This window comes from Montipora capricornis, chromosome 8 (genome assembly GCF_036669925.1).
Source record: "Montipora capricornis isolate CH-2021 chromosome 8, ASM3666992v2, whole genome shotgun sequence".
Taxonomy (NCBI): domain Eukaryota; kingdom Metazoa; phylum Cnidaria; class Anthozoa; order Scleractinia; family Acroporidae; genus Montipora; species Montipora capricornis.
In genome coordinates this window covers 40921336-40948717 of record NC_090890.1, presented here as the reverse complement: position 1 = coordinate 40948717, position 27382 = coordinate 40921336, and the positions used below count along the sequence as shown (strand labels likewise).

The 27382-nt window shown below is 39.6% G+C and overlaps 1 protein-coding gene across 1 annotated transcript in view; it reads right to left on the bottom strand.

Moving 5' to 3' along the window:
- LOC138059028 (UNC93-like protein MFSD11) overlaps window positions 1–9980 on the bottom strand; it is a 22008-nt gene extending 12028 nt beyond the window's left edge. The window contains exons 1-7 of the mRNA XM_068904529.1: window positions 9707–9980; window positions 9540–9582; window positions 6252–6273; window positions 4532–4639; window positions 3900–3979; window positions 1389–1485; window positions 886–944 (exon numbers count right to left, since the gene is read on the bottom strand). Coding sequence (XP_068760630.1) covers window positions 886–944; window positions 1389–1485; window positions 3900–3979; window positions 4532–4639; window positions 6252–6273; window positions 9540–9582; window positions 9707–9799 — 502 coding nt within the window. The 5' untranslated portion in view covers window positions 9800–9980. The remainder of the gene's footprint in view (window positions 1–885; window positions 945–1388; window positions 1486–3899; window positions 3980–4531; window positions 4640–6251; window positions 6274–9539; window positions 9583–9706) is intronic.
- Between the last annotated feature and the right edge of the window lie 17402 nt (window positions 9981–27382).

Genomic DNA, 27382 nt, shown 5'->3' with positions numbered 1-27382 from the left:
ATTAGCCCATTGACCCCAGGGAGTGGGATTTGACAGATTTTACTCTGTCTAACCCCAGACAATTTTACTCGTCAACTGGAGGCATCCTAGGGAAACTGAGGAGTGAATGGGTTAATTTCTTTTTTAAAAACCTTCAATAACGTATTTCAACAAGGAAACACTAGTAATCTTGCCTTTAAAATTACAAGTTAATAAAACTACCCTCACAATACAGGGCTCGAAATTGCGACCAATACGGTCGCATTTGCGACTTAATTTTTCCCTTTGCGACTAAAATATCTGGAGAAGTCGCAAATTTGCGACTTGTTGTCACCTTCGTTCTTTCAAAACAAAAGGGTTAGCAGTTGCCACTTTGCTGCTACTTTTGCTATAAACAAATAAATAAATAAATGACAAAATTATTTTGTTTCTCGCTGTGAATTTTCTCGGAAGGTAGCGTAATTGTATAGTAATTTAGCTGCTATGTTACGTGCACAGCTCCATTCCTTCGATCATTCGCCATTTTCAGCAGTTTCTTTACACACAAGTACTGCGGGCTCATATTTTTCTGCTAAACCGCTGACAACACAATGCAGCGTGGTGATTTTGCGACTAAAATTTGCGAAATTGCGACTAAATTTTCGTATCTTATCGCAAAATGCGACTGGATTTTTTCGTTAATTTCGAGCCCTGCAATAGCCAATAATATTTACCCGAACAAGAATTTTGCATGGTTAATAGTTAGTTGAATTAATATTTAATAGTACAGAGTAAGAGAACAAAATTAATGAGGGCACAGGTAAATCACCTTCACTTCAACCCTCCTTCTCCTTAAATTCTTTTTGACAACCGCAATTAAAAATAACAAAACAAGTAGATATCACAGTTTACCAACAGTAAACTTACTAATTGTTTCTTCTTGACCCTTAAACTTGAAATAGACATACATGTTTCCAAAGAGCAAGCTGCAAAAATAATAGCCACATACTGGTAATTACATCAACTGAATGACACATTATTTATTTATTTTTTTATTCTCAGCAATGGAAAAATTTGGCAGTGTAAAAAATTACTTGTACATACAATGTAAATGTAACTTGTAATGTAATTACAGTATCCCACTTGAGATACAATTCAAAGGTACATAAATGTGTTAACTATTATTTCATATTTATTATTAACTTCTTACTAACCGAGCGCGAGGGCCGTACTGGGGAATATTGGCCCGAGGTCGTGGCAGTACAGACCGAGCGTAGCGAGGTCCGTACTAAAACAACCAAGGGCCAATATTCCCCATTATTGTATGGCTCTGCCTCATGAGGACTGGGAACTACAGACAGAGTAAAATCTATTAAGTTTCACTCTAGGGGGTCAATGGATTAATACTCCAGGAATTCACGCTCACTAACCTGCTCTGCAGTAATGCCCAAAATATCCCACTGTTTCTTGAAATTGTTTCAGGAGTTGAATTTATGGTCAAGAAATTACCTTGTCCAGTCCATATCACTGGTGAAGAAAACAAACTTGATAGTCATTCATGTTCTGTTTCTTTATAACAAGTCTATTCTTGGATTTCACATGACGTCACGGCCGCCATGTTGGTGTCGGCCATGTTGGTGTCCCAATCCAATCCTCCGGGAATTGAGAGCTATTATTATGCTAACTTCTTTGTTTGTTTTCGTTGAAAAACATGGCTGTTGATCACATGAGTGAAACCCAAGAATAATTTGGCTAGCTTTGAGTAAAGAACATGCATGAAATCAGAGATGAGAAAAACACACTGTGATAATAATAATAATAATAATAATAATAATAATAAGAGTAATGAAAGCTTATACCGCGCTTATACAAACTGTCCTAAGCGCCTTACAATTCAATACATTTGATAAAAAATAATAAAACATAAATATACATATTAATATACACAGCTATGGCTTAAACAAATGCAACAATAAAACAAACAAACAAACTAACTAAAGGTTATATGCTGATTTGAACAGGTACGTCTTAAGTTCAGATTTAAAAGAATTAATAATATAGCTGATCTAATATGAAACGGCAAAGAGTTCCAGAGGATAGGTGCCTGAACTGAATAAGATCTATAGCCATAAGTTTTAAGATTGTAGGGAACAGCCAGTACAGAGCGAGAAGTTCCTTTAAGTATGACGGAGCCAGGTTATTAAGACACTTAAAAGTAATTAAATTAATCTTAAAAATAATTCTCTGCTCTCTGCTCGATCGGTAGCCAGTGAAGTTCTTTTAAATTTGGAGTTATACTATCATATTTATTTGCTACCATAATTAATCGAGCTACAGCGTTCAACAGATGCTGAAATTTATCAATCAGATGCTTGGGTAGACCAAATATACCGGTAAGCGAATTGTAGCTGTCAATCTTTGAAACCACAAATGCATGAATGAGAATCTTGGTGGTGTCTAATGTCAGAACATTCCTAATTTTCGCAATATTCCTCAAATGATAATAGCCAGATTTTACAATGGCGTTTATGCGTCGTGACATTGTCATTGAGGAATCAAAGATAACACCAATATTCTTTGCATAAGAAGATGGGAAAATGACATCAGATCCAAGTTGAATGGGATTCAGTTGTAGACGTGGACGAAATCTTGAGTGGAAGTAGAGGAGCTCTGTTTTATCAGTGTTTAATTTCAGCATATTTACAGCCATCCAAGAATGGATGTCAGAAACACACATTTCAATTCGTCTCGTTGCTGCTGCCATCTCCGTTTTATCGTCAAAATGAAAGTAGAAAGAGGTATACAGTTGCTGGTCATCTGCATATAGATGGCAGAACAGACCATGCTTGCAGATGATATCTCCAACCGGAGCTGTGTAAAGAACATACAGGAGGGGCCCTAAAACAGACCCCTGGGGTACACCACAAATCAGTTCCTGTACGCTGGATGAAGTTCCTTCGATTCTCACAAAGTGCATGCGGTCCTTCAGATACAAGTAGAACCATGCTAATGCTGAACCCGAGATACCATAGTGGGATTGCAGCCTTTTTAGAAGGATTGAATGGTCCACAGTATCAAAGGCGGCAGACATATCAAGTAATAGAAGAATAACACAGTGGTTGTCATCAACAGAACGAAGAATATCATTCTGTACACGAACCAGGGCGGTTTCACAGCTGTGATGTTCCTTATAATTATGCTGATTGTAAACACTCTTGGGGACCATTTTCATGTAAATGATCAAGGACGCGCACTGAAGCAACTTTCTCAATCGCTTTCGAAATAAACTCTAAATTCGAAACAGGACGAAAGTTAGGATACAGTTCATGATCCAACAGAGGTTTCTTTAGTAAAGGAGATAAAACAGCTTGTTTCAAAGATGTCGGAACCGTGCTAGATGAGAATAAGAGGTTGATGATTCGTGGGATAACTGGAAGTAGGTCATCAAAACACCGAATTAGTAAGCTAGCAGGAATTGGATCAAGACAGCAGGATTTCTTAGCACTCTTAAGAATGAGACTGTAGGCTGATCATTTCATGTCAAACAGGTCTGCAAGTACTTTCCAACTTTTTAGAGTGATTCAAAAATTGACAAAGGTAAGTTGGTTGGCACAGTAGGTCACTCCAGATGGATGGATGGATGGATGGATATAAAGAATGATAAGAAATTGGGATTCATAAAAACAGCAATGCCATTACATTGCCAACACAATTCAACCCAATAAATAGTTATTGATTTTCTCCTCATGATTGTGGCTTAAAGGCCCATGTCCACCTTCCAAGCATTGCGTGCCATTGAACAATTTTCATGTAATTATCCCACAAAAGCTGAAATTCTTCCAATCAGATTGCTACGATAAGCAATGCAAACTCTTCAAAACCAAAACAAACGGTCGCAAAGCTTTTCACTTGAAGGTGGGTCTTTAAGGCAATTCACATACCACTTGCTCCATATCCAATGACAACAGAACCTGAATAGACACTCCATGTTCTTGGTTCAATGAGGCTTGATATAAATAAACTAAAAGACAAAGCACAAAAAATGAACAGAGTAAACAATAATATAATCAATATAAATAGTAACAATAAATAATAAATATTTATTATTACCTTGTATCAGCATAATGGTAAGAAATAATTATTGTCAGCGCTGCGATGTTTAGTAGATCAGAAAGACTAGTGGCTTATTTTTACTACACTCATAAACGTTTTTAATACAAAATTAATTGTCATTAAAATTTAACGAATTCCCTAGGTAACCCTTTGTGATTCCTGACAGGCATGGATTTTAACCTAAGAATAACACACACAGGGCCCCCTGCTCTTGAAAATGCATGTCTTTTCTATTATCAAGCAGTGTTTAACACTTGGCTACATTGTTATTCAAATACTTTTCCTTCCTTGGTGATTTTCCCAACCAGACCTGAAGTTACTAAATTTAAATGCAGGGGTGAGATGGTTTACATCTACTGTATGTCGTAAGTGAAAATTTATAATCTGCCCTTGGTGCCTTCTCAAAAGGGGCTCCTTAATAATACCAGTAGGTCTTTAGTAAGATAAAAAAATTCCTTACGCATAACAGATGCCTCCAACTATCATGGAAACTCTTGGTCCAAATACACCAATGAAAGATGGTGCAAGCCAATTTGAGATAGTGAACACTGAATAAATGATACCCAGGCTGAAAAAATGAGCATTCACATCAATTGCCATATTATGAAATGAAAATTTAAGTGTTGGGTGGAGGCCAAAGTAACTTTCAAGAATAATAAAATTAATATAATTTTAAAGATTTCATGATCCAAAATAGATGTGCAATAAATTTATTATACGCTGTATATTAAATTCCTTTTTTTTGCATTCACTCCAACTCCCCCTAACTAGTTTTTTGAGTAACGATTTGCATGAAATTGCTTCCTTCTACATTATTTTAGGATTAAATTAAGACTCTCCTGATAAAGGATAATATTGCAACACCAAGCGCAAGAATAATGAATAATGAATAATAATAATAATAATAATAATAATAATAATAAATAATACTTTGCTTACTTTGTTTCCAAACCAGGTCAATTTGTTTCAACCTCTGTCAATAAAGTTCTTTTCTTGTACCATTATTAATTGTGGTCAAAAATTTGGGGAAGGGAAAGGGAGGATTTTCAATCCTCATTCTCTTTATATATATCTACTCATTCATCCCCATTACCAACCCAATGCTACCCTACGTTACCAAGTGTCTTCTTAATGCAGTGCTGGAAATAACAGTCGGTCATCGGAAATTGTCCGACCAAATTTTGAAAATGTCCGGCCAATTTCACATTATGATCGGACACGTTGACCGAACATATCACCAGCACATCTTGAGTTATCTTCTTCAAGGTGTTGTCAGTCAATAAATTATGTCCGGTCCAATTTGTCAAATGTCCGACCAAAATGAAGATTTGAAAGGACATAATGTCCTGTGAATAAAAAAAAAATTATTTCCAGCACTGTTAATGTATACATTGCAGGCCATTTTGTTCCTTAGGTTAAATAATTGCAACCAAACAAGGCCATTTTGTTTCAACCTAGGTCAGTTTGGGGCAGGTACATCTACAAAACACACGTCACAGGTCATTGTTTTACCAATACAGAAACAACCCTAACCATTTACAAATGCTAACATGAGGCCTAAAAACTTGTTTAGGCCTAATTACTACGCTTAAGGTTAGCTTTAATGAATGTTTAGGATACTACATGTATCTGTATTGGTAAAACAATGACCTGTGACCTGTGTTTGGCACCTGCCCCAATCTGACCTACAATGTAGGTTGAAACAAGTTGACCTACCTAAGTTGAAACAAAATGACCTTGTTTGGTTGAAAATTAACCTACGGAACAAAATGACTTGCAACATATGTTGTAGTAAAAATTTTTCCTTGGTTAAGAACTTTTCCGACTAATTTGCTCTTTTACTTTCCTGTGTCTTACAGGCATTTTCATCATCTAAAACAAAGGAAGGTAAAAACAAACTAGTTTCAGATAATTTTAACCAAGGAAAATTTTAACTACAATATAATTATACCAATCAAGGTTCATAAAAAAATGACCATCAAATCAAAATTGACCTACTGTAGGTTGAAAACAAATTGACATGAGAAGAAAATTAAAAACCAATGATATACTGTACACATGAGCAAGAACTACACATAAGGACCACGAAAAATGAGTCCTCTTTGAAAGGATAAGTGACCAATATCCCCATGTTCCAATCATTATAAATAGTAGTTGTTACGTATAAGTTTCTCTTATACCTTGTGTATCCATTTATCCTTTCTGAAAAATAGAAAAAAAGAATTGGTAATAAACACCCAAGTTTCTACTGCCATAAAAAAGTATTATGTAGCATGTAAGAGACAGTAATCACTGATACAATAACCAAGTTTTGACCCTACAGCAGGGGTGTTTGTAATAAACTTACAGCTGAATAGGCCAGTTATCTCAGGAACGGACAGGAAATGATGCATGGAATTCATGAGGCTCAGGCCTAATACTCAGAACCCTCTTTGGATAAGTGTATCTCCCTCATTCAAGAGATTATTGTCAATTCTGCCAGATTCGAATTATTTCTCCTCTTGGGAAAACAACATACTCATCAATCTGCCTCATTATGTATGACAACTACTGACCACAGAATACAGGGAAACTTATTTCCATATCACTGAGTAGCAATAGTGCCTATTGTTATGTACTTCATTCTTCAAAAGCTTCCAATGATTATAAGGGGGGGTGGGGGGGGGGCTCTCTGTGGCACAACAAGTTTAATATATGGCAGGGATGGCACTAGGATTTTTCAATCCGGGTCCTGGGACCCGCATGTTTGGCCAAATTGGGGTCCCAAGCATTTTTTGGGGGTCCCAAAATCTTGGTGACCCTCTGCGAGAAAAAGAGTATGTTTTAAATTACGAGAAAAAGAGAGTAACCAACTTGGAATTAATATTGAGGCATATGCATAGGACTGGCCGACAAAGGCTTTTTCTAGAGCCGTTACATTCATTCCTGGACAAGAACTCTGTTAATGAAAGAGCACCCTTTCCAAGGCTTTATGCATCACTGGTTTCCTGCCTTAGGAGCAACGAACAGTGACGTCTTTTGGTATCTATTTGCATTCAGTGACTTGCAGAGTACATTCCTCTGAAGAAGACCGCAGAAGGCAGTCGAAAATTTAGTTTTAACCTTTTTAGATGTTTTAAACCCCATTTCTTAGAACTTCAATTATGATCACAGATCGCTCCAACAGTTTTACAAACAACAGAATATACTGACAAATCAAAGCAAGTTGTGTGAGTTATTTAAGTCAGTGCCTTGGGTCCTGGGACGCATTAAAATTTCGATGATGCATTTTTTGGATTTTATTTGCGTAAAAATGCACGATTTCTGCGTTAACGCGATCCCTGTACGGGTATATATTTGATGCAATATACGAACTATAATAAGTACTTGAGGAGTGAAATAAATGTACATATTTGAAGTGTGGGTTGCAGACGAAAAAGAGAAGTGATCCTCGCACTTATCTCGACAATTTATCAAGAACATATTGAGACAATTATTATTGTCTCAATCATTGACTTTTATTAGGGCCGATTTACACGATACGATTTTGTCGCATGCAACAAGCTCACGACAGGCCTAAGACATGACTTACGATTGTCACAGCATTTTAAAACATGTTTTAAAATGCTACAACATTTTTTCTGACGTACACAACAATCGTAAATCATGTCGTGGGCCTGTCGTAAGCCGTTGTTGCCACAGGTAACCCAAGCTCGATATATGAGCAGCTCTTTATATGATGACCTTTGCATTGTTACGTGACTCGAGCGATTTGCATATTTATAAGGATTTGTATGGGGAAAATAACAATTGTTTCTGTGACCTATGAAAATGTAGCGATTTAAATAAAAATCCTCTTACCTTACGTTAGTTGAGTGTTTTTTCCCTCCTGTGTGGTCTTTGAGCCGATTTATGGCCATTCCTGTTAGTTTTTGAGGAACCGGTTTGCTCCGTCTATATATACTAACCAAGGCTGGGTACTCCCACAAAGCAGTCGATTCGATCCGCCAAAGGAAAACGGCTGTAAATTCTCTCCAGCAGCTCCAGTCGCCTCGAAATTCCTGGTAGAGCAAGGATGATGGTTAATTTGTCCTTCCGTGGCCTTTGCTTGGTGTCGAATCTCCACAGAGGCTGAAAGAAACGTCTGCAATCTGTGAATTCTTTCCAGTTTTTGCCATCATATGTGGGTTTGTTCAAACTTCGTGTTACTCCAACAATCAAAAGTTAGCTTAGCGACCTGGCCAGATACTCGAATTACTTTCACTCTGGGTGGGAGACAGTCCTTTGCTCCCATCAAAAATCACTTCCCTCGTACCCTGCAGTTCTCAATACTTGTTGTTGTTCATCTGTGAAACTAAAGAAAGACTTTTGCTGTAGGATTTCAAGGAAGTGAATTCAAGGAAGTGATTTTTGATGGGAGCAAAGGACTGTCTCCCACCAAGAGAAAATGAGGGGACAGAGAAGGAGGCTCTCGGTCCAGCCCTTGGGATATGTCATGTCCACGAAAGTTTTTTTTAGATGAGCGGAAGTCTTCCGAGACGTCCGCATGCATGCCAACCTCGGTCCGATGTTTGAAAGAAACTATATATTCATCAGCCTTCCACGCGTGCCATCATTTTCTCTTTTCACTAAGAACCTGAGAGCAAGGCAAGACTGCATGCGGACGTCTCAAGACAGACTTCCGCTAAAACAAAGACTTCCGCTCGTCTAAAAATAACTTTCGTGGACATCACATATCCCGGCCAACCCCTTGAGCCTCCCTCTCTGTCCCCTCATTTTCTCTTGCTCCCACCCAGAGTGAAAGTAATTAGAGTCTCTGGCCGGGTCGCTAAGCTAAATTTTGATAGTTGGAGTAACGCGAAGTTTGAACGAAGCCTCATTTGATGGCTAAAACGGGAAAGTTTTCAGAGATTGCCGACGTTTTATTCGGCCTCTGTGAAGATTCAACGCCAAGCAAAGACCACGGAAGGAAAAATGAACTATCGCCCGTGCTCTATCCGGAATTTCGAGGTGACTGGAGCTGCTGGAGAGAATTTACGGCCGTTTTCCTTCGGCAGATCGGATCGACTGCTTCGTGAGAGTACCCAACCTTGGTTAGTATTATATAGAAGGAGCAAACCGGTTCCTCTAAAACAAACAGGAATGGCCGTAAATCGGCCCAAAGACCACACGGGAGGAAAAAAAACACTCAACTAAAGTAAGGCAAGACAATTTTTATTTAAATCGCTACATTTTCATAGGTCACAGAAACAATCGTTATTTTCCCCATACAAATCCTTATAAATATGCAAATCGCTCGAGTCACGTAACAATGCAAAGGTCATCATATAAAGAGCTGCTCATATATCGAGCTTGGGGTACCTGTGTTGTCGCATGCGACAAAGTCGTACCGTGTAAATCGTGAAAAATTCAGATGGCTTTGACGTCAAACATTAATTTCTGGGACTGTTCTTGATACTTAAGCTTATTAAAAAAAAAGTGTCACTTACTGTCTGGATTAGTGCTATTCTTATAACTCTGTAAAACTGTGGGCTAAAGAGAAACAAAATGTCAAGATTTTAATTTGCTATTAACTTATAACGTATCGTGCAGTACCATAAGCGAGAAAACACAAGGGCGAAAAGTAATTGTCAAAGAGAAATAAAGACTCTCTCACCTCAATCATACTGGTAGTTTGAAAAGCGGTAAAAATGAACATAAAAGCAAAGCCCATCACAAGAATATTCCACATCTCCACGCTTGCCGCCATCTTGGCTGGCTGCAAATGAACTCTACCCTAGCAAACAAACAGTCAAGTTTACCCCAATCCCACTAAGTAGTTTTATGTTGTTAAACAGATTTCAGCGCTTTTTTTGAACTTAAGAGAAAAGAGGAGACCTTTGGAACAAGTCGGTATATTAGTGGGATAGGTAATACTATAAGTAAACTCTCCAGGCCCCCACGAAAAAACTACATTTTAGAAAAACGCAACGCATGTCATATGATCAGCAACATTTCCGAATGACGTCATTGCATATTCAGTTGTTTCCTTGTTTGGGGAAATTTCGAATTTTATCGCTAATCTTTGTTTAGAGTGGTAATAATAATGCATGGGCTGTACAGTACTGAGGTAAAAGAAGCAGAGATCTACACTCGCGGTTTATCGTGGTTTGGCTTGTCAGACTTCAAGCGCATGATAATTCGATGCGTTGCAAACAAGCAACATAAGCATATCTGAGTGAACACACAACTTTAAACAGGTATACGTAACTATTCAGAGGTTAACAATAATTTATTGATCTCATAGACTTCTCAGATAAAAGTTTCCTTCCCGCTGGTAAGTGGTACAATGTCTTGCGTATATTTTGTGAATCACTAGCTCTACGTACGTACCATCACCCACTTTCGGTACGTGTCTTATTGCGGGCAATAGGCGGGGATTTGATGCCTTAGTCAGTCCCAATTCACGCTTCAGTTGGAGAAAGGTATGAAGTTTTTATTTGTCTTTGTCGCCATAATCCGATACTTTAAACGGTCATCTAAGCAGATATTGTCTGTTTCGAGAGAGTTTTTATCCTGAATTTCCCATCTGATTGAAACCGATTTCCACCATGCCACTTGGTCATCTGGAGTATTTTACGGGTCACTGATCCGACCTGTTTCACATACTGAACACAGGGATCGATCGATACTCATCTTCTATCGAAGTTGTCAGTCGGGCAAGTATATCGATATACGGAATGATTTCCGTACAGGTCCCTACTTTATTATGCATGCAGAATATATTAATTATTCATTCGCGCTATTGTTTTCCAGAACAATGCGTATACCCAAGGGAATCGAATATATACATGGCTAATTTGTACTTACGGGATGATCAAAAGTGGATCTCATTCTCTCTCTCTCGCTTCCTCCGTCTCTTTTTTCACCCTCTCTCTTTTCTTTGCCCTTTTTGCTCACAACGTGTCTCTTTCTTTTCGTCCCAGCTTTCCTCTTTCGATTCCTTTGTCCTGTCTGACTATTCCAGATCCCGCTCGGCTTTTTCTGTCCTTTTTTCTAAGTCTCTCGCAGTCTGCCTTGAACTCCGTACCACTGTAAACCTCTGGATTACTTGTCCCTCTTCTAGACCACTGAGCTAACGTGTCAAGTTGCTAATTCACACCTTGATAATGATATTTCTTTGGAATTCTGGACGACAATTTACATAACAATGATAAGTAATTGTATACGCGTGCCGTGCCGACCACCAATAAATGCACTGATTTTGCTTCTTTTGAAACAACGTCACCCCTTAATAATGCTAACCGTAACCCTTTAGGCTTAAGGTTGAACCCAGTAAAATTCTTTTGGAGGTTAATCGAGCATATCTGTGAATGTCTGAATTGCTTGTTTTTTCCATCCCCCGTGTTCCACACTTAAAAGAACACTGCACGGAAGTGTATACCTCCTTGTGATTGGGGCATCATATATGGAAATTTTTTTATGCACGGTTTATTGCAATATAAAATCTTTGAGTCGACGTTAACCCCTCTTTTTCATCAAACTGTGAATTTTGAAACTTAAATATGGCCGCCTCTCAAGAATCAACTATTAACTTATGGAAACTATCCCGACTTTCTGGACTTTTAGCCGATCACGAGCGGTGCATAGAGTGGTGCAAAGAGCACAATCTACTCTCGTCGTCAATGAAATGCCCTAAACCTGAGTGCGGAAACGCACTCAAATGGCAAAGACGAACTGCATCGGGGGATGGATTTGTTTGGCGATGCTCTAGAAAAAAACTGCAATGGACAAGTTTCAATCCGCCAGAAGTCATGGTTTTCTGGTAGTAAGCTTTCCCTTGAAAAAATATTAGCCCTAACTTACGCTTGGGCGCATAAATTCACCACAACACAAGCAGTGCACGAAACCGCGTTAGATGAAGAAACCACCTCGACAGAAACGGTGATAGATTGGTATAACTATTGCCGGGAGGTTTGTGCAGATAGAATAATGAAACAACATGCGAGGCTAATAGGCGGTCCTGGTACAACTGTTGAGATTGATGAGTCCAAGTTTGGCAAGATGAAGTATCACAAAGGTCGCTACATCGAAGGACAGTGGGTCTTTGGTGGCATTTGCCGGGAAATTAACCAAGGACTGCTTCCTTGTCCCGGTAGAGCGCAGGGATAAAGGGACACTCTTGCCAATTATCCGAGCTCAAATATTGCCTGGAACACGCGTGATGAGCGACATGTGGAAAGCTTACGATTGCCTACAAGACGAGGGCTATCATCATCTCAGAGTTAACCATCGCCTAAACTTCGTTGACCCAGACACGCTTGCCCACACGCAGCGCATTGAAAATACATGGTGGGGAGTAAAACGAAGTATGCCTTGTACAGGAACATCCGTGGATCTGTTTGAAAGCTGCCTACAAGAGTGGTTGTGGCGTCAGCAAAACAAAAGTGATCCATTCGGAAACATCATTGAGCATATCGCTGATTTGTACAATGTGCGATAAAGAGCCCTCTCTATGCACTGCTCGTGATTCGGCGAAAAGAGCCGTACATTATACAGGAAAGAAAACAAACCCTTACTTTGCAGTGCTTTGGTGAATTGACAAAGAAACGAAGGACAATTTTAAGAGCAAAAAGAAGGTAGGCATTCAATTTCTGCAAACTTTTATTTGGTCCGTTTGTTTTGTACATGAGAATCTGAACCGTATTTGTACCAAGATTTCTTAAAATTCCACTTCTTTCGCTTATTTTAAAATTGACAAATGGCTAAAATTGCTAGAAAAGTGCAAAAATTAAGTTGAAAATGTTCGATTTTCCGTATTTCAGTCAAAAATGTTACCGATTTTATTTAAGTCCATATAGACTTAGAAAAAAAACTTCTAAGAAGACCAAACAAAGGGCTACACTCCCAAAGGGCGTCTATTGTTATCGCTATTGTTTTCTTGAAACAAAGGACCGTATGCATAATGAAGTAGGGACCTGTGCCGAAATCTTGCCCGATATACTTGCCCGGACATATTTTGGGTTGCCCAGGCAAAGATGCGGAAATATAGACTGGATGGTCGATAAAATTACTTGTAACTTGAGCATTCGTGATTTATAATATACTCTCGTCATAAATTACGAATTTTGACTCTGGAGTATTTTGTTATTTGCACCGTGGGAACCCGATTTACAGTGGTTCATATTTGCTGCGGTTAAACTTAAATGAATGTAGCTTACAAAGTTACGATTCAACCACCCAAATTAAAGTTTCGACACTGACCTGTCTAGTGTCTTCCTTTAATATGCTACCAAGATTTGGTGGATCGGTACATTTCACTGACCCCCAGTCCATGGACTACCCAAATGGACTACCCTAAAAATACTATTTCGAATGAGTACTGTTGAGCCATGTGTAAGCAGCATCTCAAATAGTGCTTACTTAAGCCTCCACACCCATTTTAAACAGCATTGTTCAACAGTATTTAAGTCTTAAGCACCCATTTTAAAAAGGTTAGCTTTCGATTATTGTTGTGAAGGCCGATTACTTCATGTAAGCTAACCTTTTTAAAATGGGTGCTTAGACTTAAATATCTACTGTTGAACAATGCTGAACAACTGGTAAGTCAAATCTTTAGTTTGTTATTTTCATTTCTATGTTGTTTTAGGGTGGTCCGTATGGGGGGTCCGTAAAGGTAGTCCGTGGACCCAGTCCGTAGAGGGGTCCATGGACCGGGGGTCAGTGTTTTCAGGTCACCCGTTTAAAATGGGTGTTGAGGCTTAAGTAAGCACTATTTGAGATGCTGCTTACACATAGATCAACAGTACTCATTCAAAATAGTATTTTTAAGGTAGTCCATTTGGGTAGTCCATGGACTGGGGCCAGCAAAATGTACCAACCCCCAAGATTTTGTGTTTTTCCTGTTCATAAGCAGCAGGTTCTGCTCCACTTGCTTTCCTTTCTGCCGGAGGTAGCGAAACACCTTGTAACTAACGCCACATTATGAGCTCAGCTAAACGACTTGCTAACAACCATGCCATCCCATGCCATCGGTGAGAGACTCAGTGAGATACATGAAAATTGCGCATGCAATCATTTCATGGAAAGTACTGCGTGGTCAAAGATTGCGCCCAAACTTGAGATTTCATTGCAGATGAAAGCTGCATGTTTATTCCTTATTTTCTGGAAGTTTCCATTAAAGGGAAAGTGATCGGAACGAAAGTAGATTCTATGTTATAACATTCAATGGAATTCATGATATTTATTAAAACTTGACTCGCCTAATGGACGACCTTTGGAGACTTATTATACTTGTCCGGACGGGTTATTTGTTGTCTGAGACGACTGGACGGCTGCGATTGTGGATCGCTGTGAACACATCGTTCATGAACATACCCAGTTTCAAATGCTTTTTAAATTTGCTTTATGTAGTATTATAGTATTGTTTGTTTAGATTCTTTGCCCCAGGGTGGTGGGGCTTGTTTTGACACTTTTGATTGACGTTAGTGCCCCACCCTGGAGAATTAACAAAAAAAAAATCTTTAAGATTTGTCAAATCCCCACCCCTTGCCCACACTCCCATCCCCACCATCCCCCCCCCCCTTCCTGCGGGATTTACATTGATAGGTGCATTAATCTCCTATTCAGCCACACTGACGGAAGGATTGATTTCATAAATTTCTTAGTAAATGAATTTCTTATGTATAAAATGGTCCAGTCACATAGCCACTCTCATAACGTACAATCTGATTGGTTCGATACCCGAGCCAAAAACAAAAGACTAAACAATAAAATAACAAACAATAGAAGATTACATCACTGAATGGTCACAAACAGGCTCCCACTTTTGATGGGTTGATTGCATGAATTGCACAAATGCCAAACTTTATAAGACAACTAGATCTGAAGACAACTATCACGCATACTCGAGACTCATCTGATTCTCATATATATAGGTCCAGTATTAAGATGACAGCACCCCTTCCTTACAGTCCATCTGGCATACCACAGGGATACCAGACAGTAGTCGCCAACACACCAGTCCATGTGCCAAGTGAGTTTTCAAGTTAATGTACGACAGAGAAGTCATGTACACTGTACAAGAGTTGGTATCTTAATTAGTAATCTTCTGGTAACCATCACACCTCTCTCTTTCTTTTTTTAACCCTTAATTTATTTGACTTCTAAGAGTGGGGCTTACTAGATTTTACTGTCTATTACGCCAGACGATTTTACTTGTCAGTGGGGACGGTTCAGGTGTCAAATTGGGTTACTGAGTAGTACTACGAAAATCACCAAACTGTGGAATGGACTCAAATTTTTATATCGTCGCCACACCCACTTTTTGTTGCTGCTCCACCCATTTTTCGTCAAAGAATTAAGTTGGTAATAATTATTGTGAGCCAATGGCACACATTACTAGTAATGTGCGCCATCCAGCTCACAAATATCAACTTAATTCTTTGACGGTTAGCGCCATCCAGCTCACAAATATCAACTTAATTCTTTGACGAAAATGTAGTAATGTGTGCCATCCAGCTCACAATTGGCGACAATATAAAATTTGAGCCCATTCCACAGTTCGGTGATTTTCGTGGTAACATGATGAAATATATTGATTGTCATCAGCAAAGATGTAGCAAGTGTTCCAAAGCCAGCAAAAATAAATAAATTCTTCATTGTGGCCATGCAACAAAATTGGGGAAGAAGGCTGAGGACTCCCTAGGAAGAATTGGGGAAAAATCTCTTCAGGGCACTTTTTGCACACATCATGCATGCAGGGGTTACTTTTAACTGAACTATGTTGTACACGACCAGTTTCCACTCTAGACTATTAAAAAGAAAACATTGTTTTCCTCTTTGGGGGTTCTAACACTTGACTGGGATCTTAAAAAGCTTGTTTTCCTCTCAGTAAAATGTACTGGCAAGTAGTTTTGCCAAGCAATCCAAATTTCGAAAATTCTCATTTTAAAATAATACCTGCTGACCGGTAATATTTTTAACACTTAATTTTATTGTAGTGTCTCTGAATGAAATTTGGTAACTAGATTATTATCAGCCCTTGCAAATAGTTAGTTATCCAAATTTCGTGGATAACTTAGGAAAATTGTAAAACTTAGTAATAGGGAATAATTTAATGACAACCCACAACCACCAAAGATGATTTCAGGACAATTGTAAATAATAGTAATTGAACTGAGTGGAGTGCAATTTGGTCTGAAATAACATGTGTGGTTTCAAAATTGCACACTTGTTCGATTTGAAATCACAAGTATGATTTCAAATCGAACAAGTGTGCAATTTTGAAACCACACATGTTATTTCAGACCAAATTGCACTCCACTCAGTTCAATTACTATTATTTACAATTGTCCTGAAACCATCTTTGAACTTTTTGATGATGAAAAAAGTGGTGTTTAATCATGCATTGTTTGCCAATTAATTTGCAAGCTTAGCCCATTTACTCCTTGGAGTGAGACTAATAATTAGTAGATTTTACTCTGTCTAATGGCAGACGATTTTACTTGTCAATGGGGGGGGGGGGGGGAGGGGTAGTTCAGGAGTCAGTGGGTTAACAACCTCTACATCCACTCAAAAACTATGTCTTCTTTAATTTCTGGTGGATGGACAAAAATTAATCTTTGATTATTTGCTTTTTTGTCACGAGCAGGTTATCAGGGTGGAGCCCCACCTGGTTATCAGCCAATAACAGTGCAAGCAGCCCCAATAACATATGTTTACCTCCGTGGAAATTGCCCAGCATGCTACACAGGCGATCTTCAGGATGAGTTCACCCCATTAGGAATTTGCGTAGCCATCGTCTTTTTCCCAATTGGGCTCCTCTGCTGTATGATGCTTACAGAAAAACGCTGCAGTTACTGTGGAATGACTTATTCCTAAAAAAACCCATACATGTTGAATAAAAATTGCATCTTTTAGTAAGCATTAAAAAATGTAAGAGGAAAGTAGTTTTCTCAGTTTTACAAGTAAATTAATAAGTTTTAAATCATTTAAATTTTAGTATCACTGCAACTGGAAGAAAAATTTGCAGTCAATAATTTTCTTGAGATGGCGTCTAGTTATTTGTTTTGCCATGGACTTAATTGCTAAGTTCTCATGTATTTATTTAAACAGTGTTAATGTATGTAAAGAAGGAATTTTCGCCCTATGTAAAGGAATACAGGTGGCCCTCTGATTCCAAAACCCAGCCTGCAGTATCCGGATCCCAAATGGTGGATCATTATTTCCAGGTGCTGGGTCGTGGATTCCGGATTCCACTGAAATGGATCGTGCATTTCATCGAAATCTGTGGATTCTGGATTCATCATACAATGGATTCCAGATTCCAAAGCCTCGTCAGAATCCGGATTCCTTCACATCGGGCGAGAATTTAAATGGCCATATGCATATCGGATTATTACTGTAATCTCCACAACGTGATCTGTATCATGAATTATTAGGGTCGACATTTTCCACGGTCGGTAAGCCATGTTGTTCTAAAAGTTATTGTTATCAGCTCAAGCTCATTACTTCTACAGAACGATCCCCAACCCAAGGGAGCCCATTGATTCAGCTCAATAGTTGAGTCTTAATAAATTAATTATTTCTTGCCCAATCAACTTGTCATGTGAAATTGGGCAAGATACACAACGTAACATTGAATTCTGCAAAAATTGAAACTTGCCATACAAATAAAATGACTGTTTTTAAAGTCCATCCATACTACTCGAATGCAACGACTTTTAAACATTGCTGAAAATTCCGAAAATGACACGATGAATTCTGAAGATCGAAACACGAGCATTCGCGTTTGACTCGAAGGGGTATTTATCCCGGTTTACTGGACTATCGGGCCGGCAACCCTAAAACCTGGAATCCGGAATCCGGAATCACAGTACAATACAGAGTGTAAAAACTATCCTAAACATTCATAAAAGCTAACCCTAAACGTAATTAGGCCTAAACAAACGTTTTTAGGCCTAATTAGGCCTAAGGTTAGCTTTTATGAATGTTTAGGATAGTTTTTACTCTCTGTATTGTACTGTGATTCCGGATTCCGGATTCAGGGTTGTAGGGTTGCCCCTATCGGGCGGAAAATCGAATTCGATTTTTAACATACCTGTGGACAAGTAAAATGACTTGGAAATACAGGTCGCCAACATAAATACTTAAGTGGTCTGAAATTGTGAATCAGGCGAGGCAAGCGATCCTTTATGGATCCTTATGCGAGATGTTTTTGATCCGCAGGCTAGGGGCAAAAGCGTTCTAGTAGGAAAGTGTAAAGTACAGTTTTTCAACGTCACAAATTGAAGAAAGGGGGTAGTTTTTAAAGAAACTGTGGTGCTGCGTCGGTGGGGAAGTAGTACACAAAAAGTTGGATTTATCAACGGAGTTGATATTGTAAATTGACCACCCCACAGGAATTCTAAAAGGTGACGTTTCGAGCGTTAGCCCTTCGCCGTCAGAGCAGGAAAGTGTAAATAGATGCAGAGCGAATTGAGGAATGATGGGTTGTGAGTAGTTTTTAGAGTAGAGCAGGAGCTACGCTATTGGTAGTAACATGGCAACATGAAAAACAGGAATACAGGGGCAGCCAACGTCACTTTTCGGAAAAAATCTATTCGGAAGTAGATTTGGGATCTAGAATTTTCGGAACATTTGTTGTAGAATTCCTTGCTTGCCTGCCTATCCAAGGATTTTCCAACATCTAAGACATTGTATAATTCCCCATTTTTAACGGATTTTTACCGAAGAAAGGTCACCCCCATGTTTACAACAGAGGATTTTAGGCGTCCCAGTCTGCATGAAACCATCTCTTCACTCTGTCTGAGAGAAGACCAGACACGCACGGTTCTTACGTTACGTTTATGCCTATAAAATCAACTCAACTGTCAATTGCTGGTAATAAAAAAAAAACCAGCATGTTCATTTTTTTTTGGTAGGCTGGGTATCGAAGAGCCAGAACATTTGCGCATGCGCTGACGGAATGTTTGAACAAGAGAGAAAAACGCAGTACCTCCAGACACCGGCGCTGGAGCGTCGTACCAAACGAGTCATCCCGGGATTTCGGCCCGTGCGATCGCTTTTGGACGCAGTTGGCCCTTCGCTGCTTTCTGCTACCGACCTTGCCTCCCGGTACGGCATCGAGGGAGAGATATGTCGGCCCCTAAACCATATGTGACAAATCCCACGCCTACTCACAGCTCCAAACCGCCCTTGTCAATATAGCGTAAGAATTAGATGGCTTATATATTCAACAGAAAAGTCATTTTATCTGTCATATGGTAAGCACTGGAGTCGCAGATTACAAAGTGTGCGCATGCGCCCTCATAGAGGTAACGTACATACAGTCATAAGCTTTTTCCGAATTACTACAGGAGCTAATATCTTCGAGACATTACATTTACAGCTAAAATACATAGCATATACAGATACCTACTAAATACATAATATTTAAAGATATATTCATTAAAAAGAAAAGCCGCTGTACAAAATGAGGCTCTGGACTCTCTTTTAAAACCAGTAAACTCATAGGTACGGATAAAATCAGGTAGCGCATTCCGCAACTTAGCTGATACGTAAGAAAGAAGAGAACTAAGACCATAACTGCTTGTTCCAGGTTTATTGAGGAACAGAATGTAATTTCCGCGAAGATCATGCATAAGAAGGGGACGGAAAGAAAACGTATTTTTCATATAAACAGAAAAACCCTTTTTTCAAAAAAAAAAAAACCAAAGACAAAACAAAAAAAACAAATAATTTTATCAAGTAATACCAGGAAATTTTGAATGCGCTTATTGCATAGAGATGTCGAGCTTGACTTTCGTAATAAGAGGACAGGTAATCTGCAAATATAAATATCGTTATCCTCTTATTTACATTATTACACCGTTTCTTTGACACGAGAATTACAGCGAAATGAAAGCACAACTTTGTCGCGAATTTTCTATGATAAAAACTTGTTCAGAAATCCAAAATCTACGTTAACAGCACACACCAGGCCTACTCCTGAGTATCTGGCTAGAAATCATTTCCTCTGGCCGCGCTTCAGCCATTCGATGAGGGCCAGTCTCGTGCTTCTTAAGTTGCCTCGCTCATGCCCAAAAAGAATTCTGGGTAATTCTGCCATTCCATGACAAGGAAAGACTCCCGATTCTCATTTCATAGTTTTTTTCATAAGTGTCGGGCCACCCAGTCCTACCAGCAAAATGACGCATCGATTGAAGGTTTTAGCTTTCAAAACTTGCCCACATTGTGTCAGTAGGTGCTGGAATTCGTCCACAGAAAGGCCAGAGAGACAACTTCACTCGTGAATCGCCATGTTTACAACAGAGCATTTTAGGCGTCCCTGTCTGCATGAAACCATCTCTTCACTCTGTCTGAGAGAAGACCAGACACGCACGGTTCTTACGTTACGTTTATGCCTATAAAATCAACTCAACCGTCAATTGCTGGTACAAAAAAAAAAAAAAAAAAACCAGCATGTTCATTTTTTTTGGTAGGCTGGGTATCGAAGAGCCAGAACATTTGCGCATGCGCTGACGGAATGTTTGAACAAGAGAGAAAAACGCAGTACCTCCAGACACCGGCGCTGGAGCGTCGTACCAAACGAGTCATCCCGGGATTTCGGCCCGTGCGATCGCTTTTGGACGCAGTTGGCCCTTCGCTGCTTTCTGCTACCGACCTTGCCTCCCGGTACGGCATTGAGGGAGAGATATGTCGGCCCCTAAACCATATGTGACAAATCCCACGCCTACTCACAGCTCCAAACCGCCCTTGTCAATATAGCGTAAGAATTAGATGGCTTATATATTCAACAGAAAAGTCATTTTATCTGTCATATGGTAAGCACTGGAGTCGCAGATTACAAAGTGTGCGCATGCGCCCTCATAGAGGTAACGTACATACAGTCATAAGCTTTTTCCGAATTACTACAGGAGCTAATATCTTCGAGACATTACATTTACAGCTAAAATACATAGCATATACAGATACCTACTAAATACATAATATTTAAAAATATATTCATGAAAAAGAAAAGCCGCTGTACAAAATGAGGCTCTGGACTCTCTTTTAAAACCAGTAAACTCATAGGTACGGATAAAATCAGGTAGCGCATTCCGCAACTTAGCTGATACGTAAGAAAGAAGAGAACTAAGACCATAACTGCTTGTTCCAGGTTTATTGAGGAACAGAATGTAATTTCCGCGAAGATCATGCATAAGAAGGGGACGGAAAGAAAACGTATTTTTCATATAAACAGAAAAACCCTTTTTTCAAAAAAAAAAAAACCAACAAAAAAAACATACTTTTATTAAGTAATACCAGGAAATTTTGAACGCGCTTATTGCATAGAGATGTCGAACTTGACTTTCGTAGTAAGAGGACAGGTAATCTGCAAATATAAATATTGTTATTCTCATATTTACATTATTACACCGTTTCTTTGACACGAGAATTACAGTGAAATGAAAGCACAACTTTGTCGCAAATTTTCTGTGATAAAAACTTGTCCAGAAATCCAAAATCTACGTTAACAGCACACACCAGGCCTACTCCTGAGTGTCTGGCTAGAAATCATTTCCTCTGGCCGCGCTTCAGCCATTCGATGAGGGCCAGTCTCGTGCTTCTTAAGTTGCCTCGCTCATGCCCAAAAAGAATTATTGGTATTTCTGCCATTCCATGACAAGGAAAGACTCCCGATTCTCATTTAATAGTTTTTTACATAAGTGTCGGGACAACAAGTCCTACCATCAAAATTACGCATCGATAGAAGGTTTTAGCTTTCAAAACTTGCCCACATTGTGTCAGTAGGTGCTGGAATTCGTCCACAGAAAGGCCAGAGAGACAACTTCACTCGTGAATCGCCATGTTTACAACAGAGCATTTTAGGCGTCCCTGTCTGCATGAAACCATCTCTTCACTCTGTCTGAGAGAAGACCAGACACGCACGGTTCTTACGTTACGTTTATGCCTATAAAATCAACTCAACCGTCAATTGCTGGTACAAAAAAAAAAAAAAAAAACCAGCATCTTAATTTTTTTTGGTAGGCTGGGTATCGAAGAGCCAGAACATTTGCGCATGCGCTGACGGAATGTTTGAACAAGAGAGAAAAACGCAGTACCTCCAGACACCGGCGCTGGAGCGTCGTACCAAACGAGTCATCCCGGGATTTCGGCCCGTGCGATCGCTTTTGGACGCAGTTGGCCCTTCGCTGCTTTCTGCTACCGACCTTGCCTCCCGGTACGGCATCGAGGGAGAGATATGTCGGCCCCTAAACCATATGTGACAAATCCCACGCCTACTCACAGCTCCAAACCGCCCTTGTCAATATAGCGTAAGAATTAGATGGCTTATATATTCAACAGAAAAGTCATTTTATCTGTCATATGGTAAGCACTGGAGTCGCAGATTACAAAGTGTGCGCATGCGCCCTCATAGAGGTAACGTACATACAGTCATAAGCTTTTTCCGAATTACTACAGGAGCTAATATCTTCGAGACATTACATTTACAGCTAAAATACATAGCATATACAGATACCTACTAAATACATAATATTTAAAGATATATTCATTAAAAAGAAAAGCCGCTGTACAAAATGAGGCTCTGGACTCTCTTTTAAAACCAGTAAACTCATAGGTACGGATAAAATCAGGTAGCGCATTCCGCAACTTAGCTGATACGTAAGAAAGAAGAGAACTAAGACCATAACTGCTTGTTCCAGGTTTATTGAGGAACAGAATGTAATTTCCGCGAAGATCATGCATAAGAAGGGGACGGAAAGAAAACGTATTTTTCATATAAACAGAAAAACCCTTTTTTCAAAAAAAAAAAAACCAACCATACTTTTATCAAGTAATACGAGGAAATTTTGAATGCTCTTATTGCATAGAGATGTCGAGCTTGACTTTCGTAGTAAGCATACAGGTAATCTTCAAATATAAATATCGTTATACTCTTATTTACATTATTACACCGTTTCTTTGACACGAGAATTACAGCGAAATGAAAGCACAACTTTGTCGCGAATTTTCTATGATAAAAACTTGTTCAGAAATCCAAAATCTACGTTAACAGCACACACCAGGCCTACTCCTGAGTATCTGGCTAGAAATCATTTCCTCTGGCCGCGCTTCAGCCATTCGATGAGGGCCAGTCTCGTGCTTCTTAAGTTGCCTCGCTCATGCCCAAAAAGAATTCTGGGTAATTCTGCCATTCCATGACAAGGAAAGACTCCCGATTCTCATTTCATAGTTTTTTTCATAAGTGTCGGGCCACCCAGTCCTACCAGCAAAATGACGCATCGATTGAAGGTTTTAGCTTTCAAAACTTGCCCACATTGTGTCAGTAGGTGCTGGAATTCGTCCACAGAAAGGCCAGAGAGACAACTTCACTCGTGAATCGCCATGTTTACAACAGAGCATTTTAGGCGTCCCTGTCTGCATGAAACCATCTCTTCACTCTGTCTGAGAGAAGAGCAGACACGCACGGTTCTTACGTTACGTTTTTGCCTATAAAAAAAACTCAACCGTCAATTGGTGGTAAAAAAAAAAAAAAAAAAAAAAACCAGCATGTTCATTTTTTTGGTAGGCGGGGTATCGAAGAGCCAGAACATTTGCGCATGCGCTGACGGAATGTTTGAACAAGAGAGAAAAACGCAGTACCTCCAGACACCGGCGCTGGAGCGTCGTACCAAACGAGTCATCCCGGGATTTCGGCCCGTGCGATCGCTTTTGGACGCAGTTGGCCCTTCGCTGCTTTCTGCTACCGACCTTGCCTCCCGGTACGGCATTGAGGGAGAGATATGTCGGCCCCTAAACCATATGTGACAAATCCCACGCCTACTCACAGCTCCAAACCGCCCTTGTCAATATAGCGTAAGAATTAGATGGCTTATATATTCAACAGAAAAGTCATTTTATCTGTCATATGGTAAGCACTGGAGTCGCAGATTACAAAGTGTGCGCATGCGCCCTCATAGAGGTAACGTACATACAGTCATAAGCTTTTTCCGAATTACTACAGGATCTAAAATCTTAGAGACATTACATTTACAGATAAAATACATAGCATATAAAGATACCTACTAAATACATAATATTTAAAGATATATTCATTAAAAAGAAAAGCCGCTGTACAAAATGAGGCTCTGGACTCTCTTTTAAAACCAGTAAACTCATAGGTACGGATAAAATCAGGTAGCGCATTCCGCAACTTAGCTGATACGTAAGAAAGAAGAGAACTAAGACCATAACTGCTTGTTCCAGGTTTATTGAGGAACAGAATGTAATTTCCGCGAAGATCATGCATAAGAAGGGGACGGAAAGAAAACGTATTTTTCATATAAACAGAAAAACCCTTTTTTCAAAAAAAAAAACAAGCAAAACAAAAAAAAGACACCGAATACTTTTATTAAGTAATACCAGGAAATTTTGAACGCGCTTATTGCATAGAGATGTCGAACTTGACTTTCGTAGTAAGAGGACAGGTAATCTGCAAATATAAATATCGTTATCCTCTTATTTACATTATTACACCGTTTCTTTGACACGAGAATTACAGCGAAATGAAAGCACAACTTTGTCGCGAATTTTCTGTGATAAAAACTTCTTCAGAAATCCAAAATCTACGTTAACAGCACACACCAGGCCTACTCCTGAGTATCTGGCTAGAAATCATTTCCTCTGGCCGCGCTTCAGCCATTCGATGAGGGCCAGTCTCGTGCTTCTTAAGTTGCCTCGCTCATGCCCAAAAAGAATTCTGGGTAATTCTGCCATTCCATGACAAGGAAAGACTCCCGATTCTCATTTCATAGTTTTTTTCATAAGTGTCGGGCCACCCAGTCCTACCAGCAAAATGACGCATCGATTGAAGGTTTTAGCTTTCAAAACTTGCCCACATTGTGTCAGTAGGTGCTGGAATTCGTCCACAGAAAGGCCAGAGAGACAACTTCACTCGTGAATCGCCATGTTTACAACAGAGCATTTTAGGCGTCCCTGTCTGCATGAAACCATCTCTTCACTCTGTCTGAGAGAAGACCAGACACGCACGGTTCTTACGTTACGTTTATGCCTATAAAATCAACTCAACCGTCAATTGCTGGTACAAAAAAAAAAAAAAAAAACCAGCATGTTCATTTTTTTTGGTAGGCTGGGTATCGAAGAGCCAGAACATTTGCGCATGCGCTGACGGAATGTTTGAACAAGAGAGAAAAACGCAGTACCTCCAGACACCGGCGCTGGAGCGTCGTACCAAACGAGTCATCCCGGGATTTCGGCCCGTGCGATCGCTTTTGGACGCAGTTGGCCCTTCGCTGCTTTCTGCTACCGACCTTGCCTCCCGGTACGGCATTGAGGGAGAGATATGTCGGCCCCTAAACCATATGTGACAAATCCCACGCCTACTCACAGCTCCAAACCGCCCTTGTCAATATAGCGTAAGAATTAGATGGCTTATATATTCAACAGAAAAGTCATTTTATCTGTCATATGGTAAGCACTGGAGTCGCAGATTACAAAGTGTGCGCATGCGCCCTCATAGAGGTAACGTACATACAGTCATAAGCTTTTTCCGAATTACTACAGGAGCTAATATCTTCGAGACATTACATTTACAGCTAAAATACATAGCATATACAGATACCTACTAAATACATAATATTTAAAGATATATTCATTAAAAAGAAAAGCCGCTGTACAAAATGAGGCTCTGGACTCTCTTTTAAAACCAGTAAACTCATAGGTACGGATAAAATCAGGTAGCGCATTCCGCAACTTAGCTGATACGTAAGAAAGAAGAGAACTAAGACCATAACTGCTTGTTCCAGGTTTATTGAGGAACAGAATGTAATTTCCGCGAAGATCATGCATAAGAAGGGGACGGAAAGAAAACGTATTTTTCATATAAACAGAAAAACCCTTTTTTCAAAAAAAAAAAACCAACAAAAAAAACATACTTTTATCAAGTAATACCAGGAAATTTTGAACGCGCTTATTGCATAGAGATGTCGAACTTGACTTTCGTAGTAAGAGGACAGGTAATCTGCAAATATAAATATCGTTATCCTCTTATTTACATTATTACACCGTTTCTTTGACACGAGAATTACAGCGAAATGAAAGCACAACTTTGTCGCGAATTTTCTATGATAAAAACTTGTTCAGAAATCCAAAATCTACGTTAACAGCACACACCAGGCCTACTCCTGAGTATCTGGCTAGAAATCATTTCCTCTGGCCGCGCTTCAGCCATTCGATGAGGGCCAGTCTCGTGCTTCTTAAGTTGCCTCGCTCATGCCCAAAAAGAATTCTGGGTAATTCTGCCATTCCATGACAAGGAAAGACTCCCGATTCTCATTTCATAGTTTTTTTCATAAGTGTCGGGCCACCCAGTCCTACCAGCAAAATGACGCATCGATTGAAGGTTTTAGCTTTCAAAACTTGCCCACATTGTGTCAGTAGGTGCTGGAATTCGTCCACAGAAAGGCCAGAGAGACAACTTCACTCGTGAATCGCCATGTTTACAACAGAGCATTTTAGGCGTCCCTGTCTGCATGAAACCATCTCTTCACTCTGTCTGAGAGAAGACCAGACACGCACGGTTCTTACGTTACGTTTATGCCTATAAAATCAACTCAACCGTCAATTGCTGGTACAAAAAAAAAAAAAAAAAAACCAGCATGTTCATTTTTTTTGGTAGGCTGGGTATCGAAGAGCCAGAACATTTGCGCATGCGCTGACGGAATGTTTGAACAAGAGAGAAAAACGCAGTACCTCCAGACACCGGCGCTGGAGCGTCGTACCAAACGAGTCATCCCGGGATTTCGGCCCGTGCGATCGCTTTTGGACGCAGTTGGCCCTTCGCTGCTTTCTGCTACCGACCTTGCCTCCCGGTACGGCATTGAGGGAGAGATATGTCGGCCCCTAAACCATATGTGACAAATCCCACGCCTACTCACAGCTCCAAACCGCCCTTGTCAATATAGCGTAAGAATTAGATGGCTTATATATTCAACAGAAAAGTCATTTTATCTGTCATATGGTAAGCACTGGAGTCGCAGATTACAAAGTGTGCGCATGCGCCCTCATAGAGGTAACGTACATACAGTCATAAGCTTTTTCCGAATTACTACAGGAGCTAATATCTTCGAGACATTACATTTACAGCTAAAATACATAGCATATACAGATACCTACTAAATACATAATATTTAAAGATATATTCATTAAAAAGAAAAGCCGCTGTACAAAATGAGGCTCTGGACTCTCTTTTAAAACCAGTAAACTCATAGGTACGGATAAAATCAGGTAGCGCATTCCGCAACTTAGCTGATACGTAAGAAAGAAGAGAACTAAGACCATAACTGCT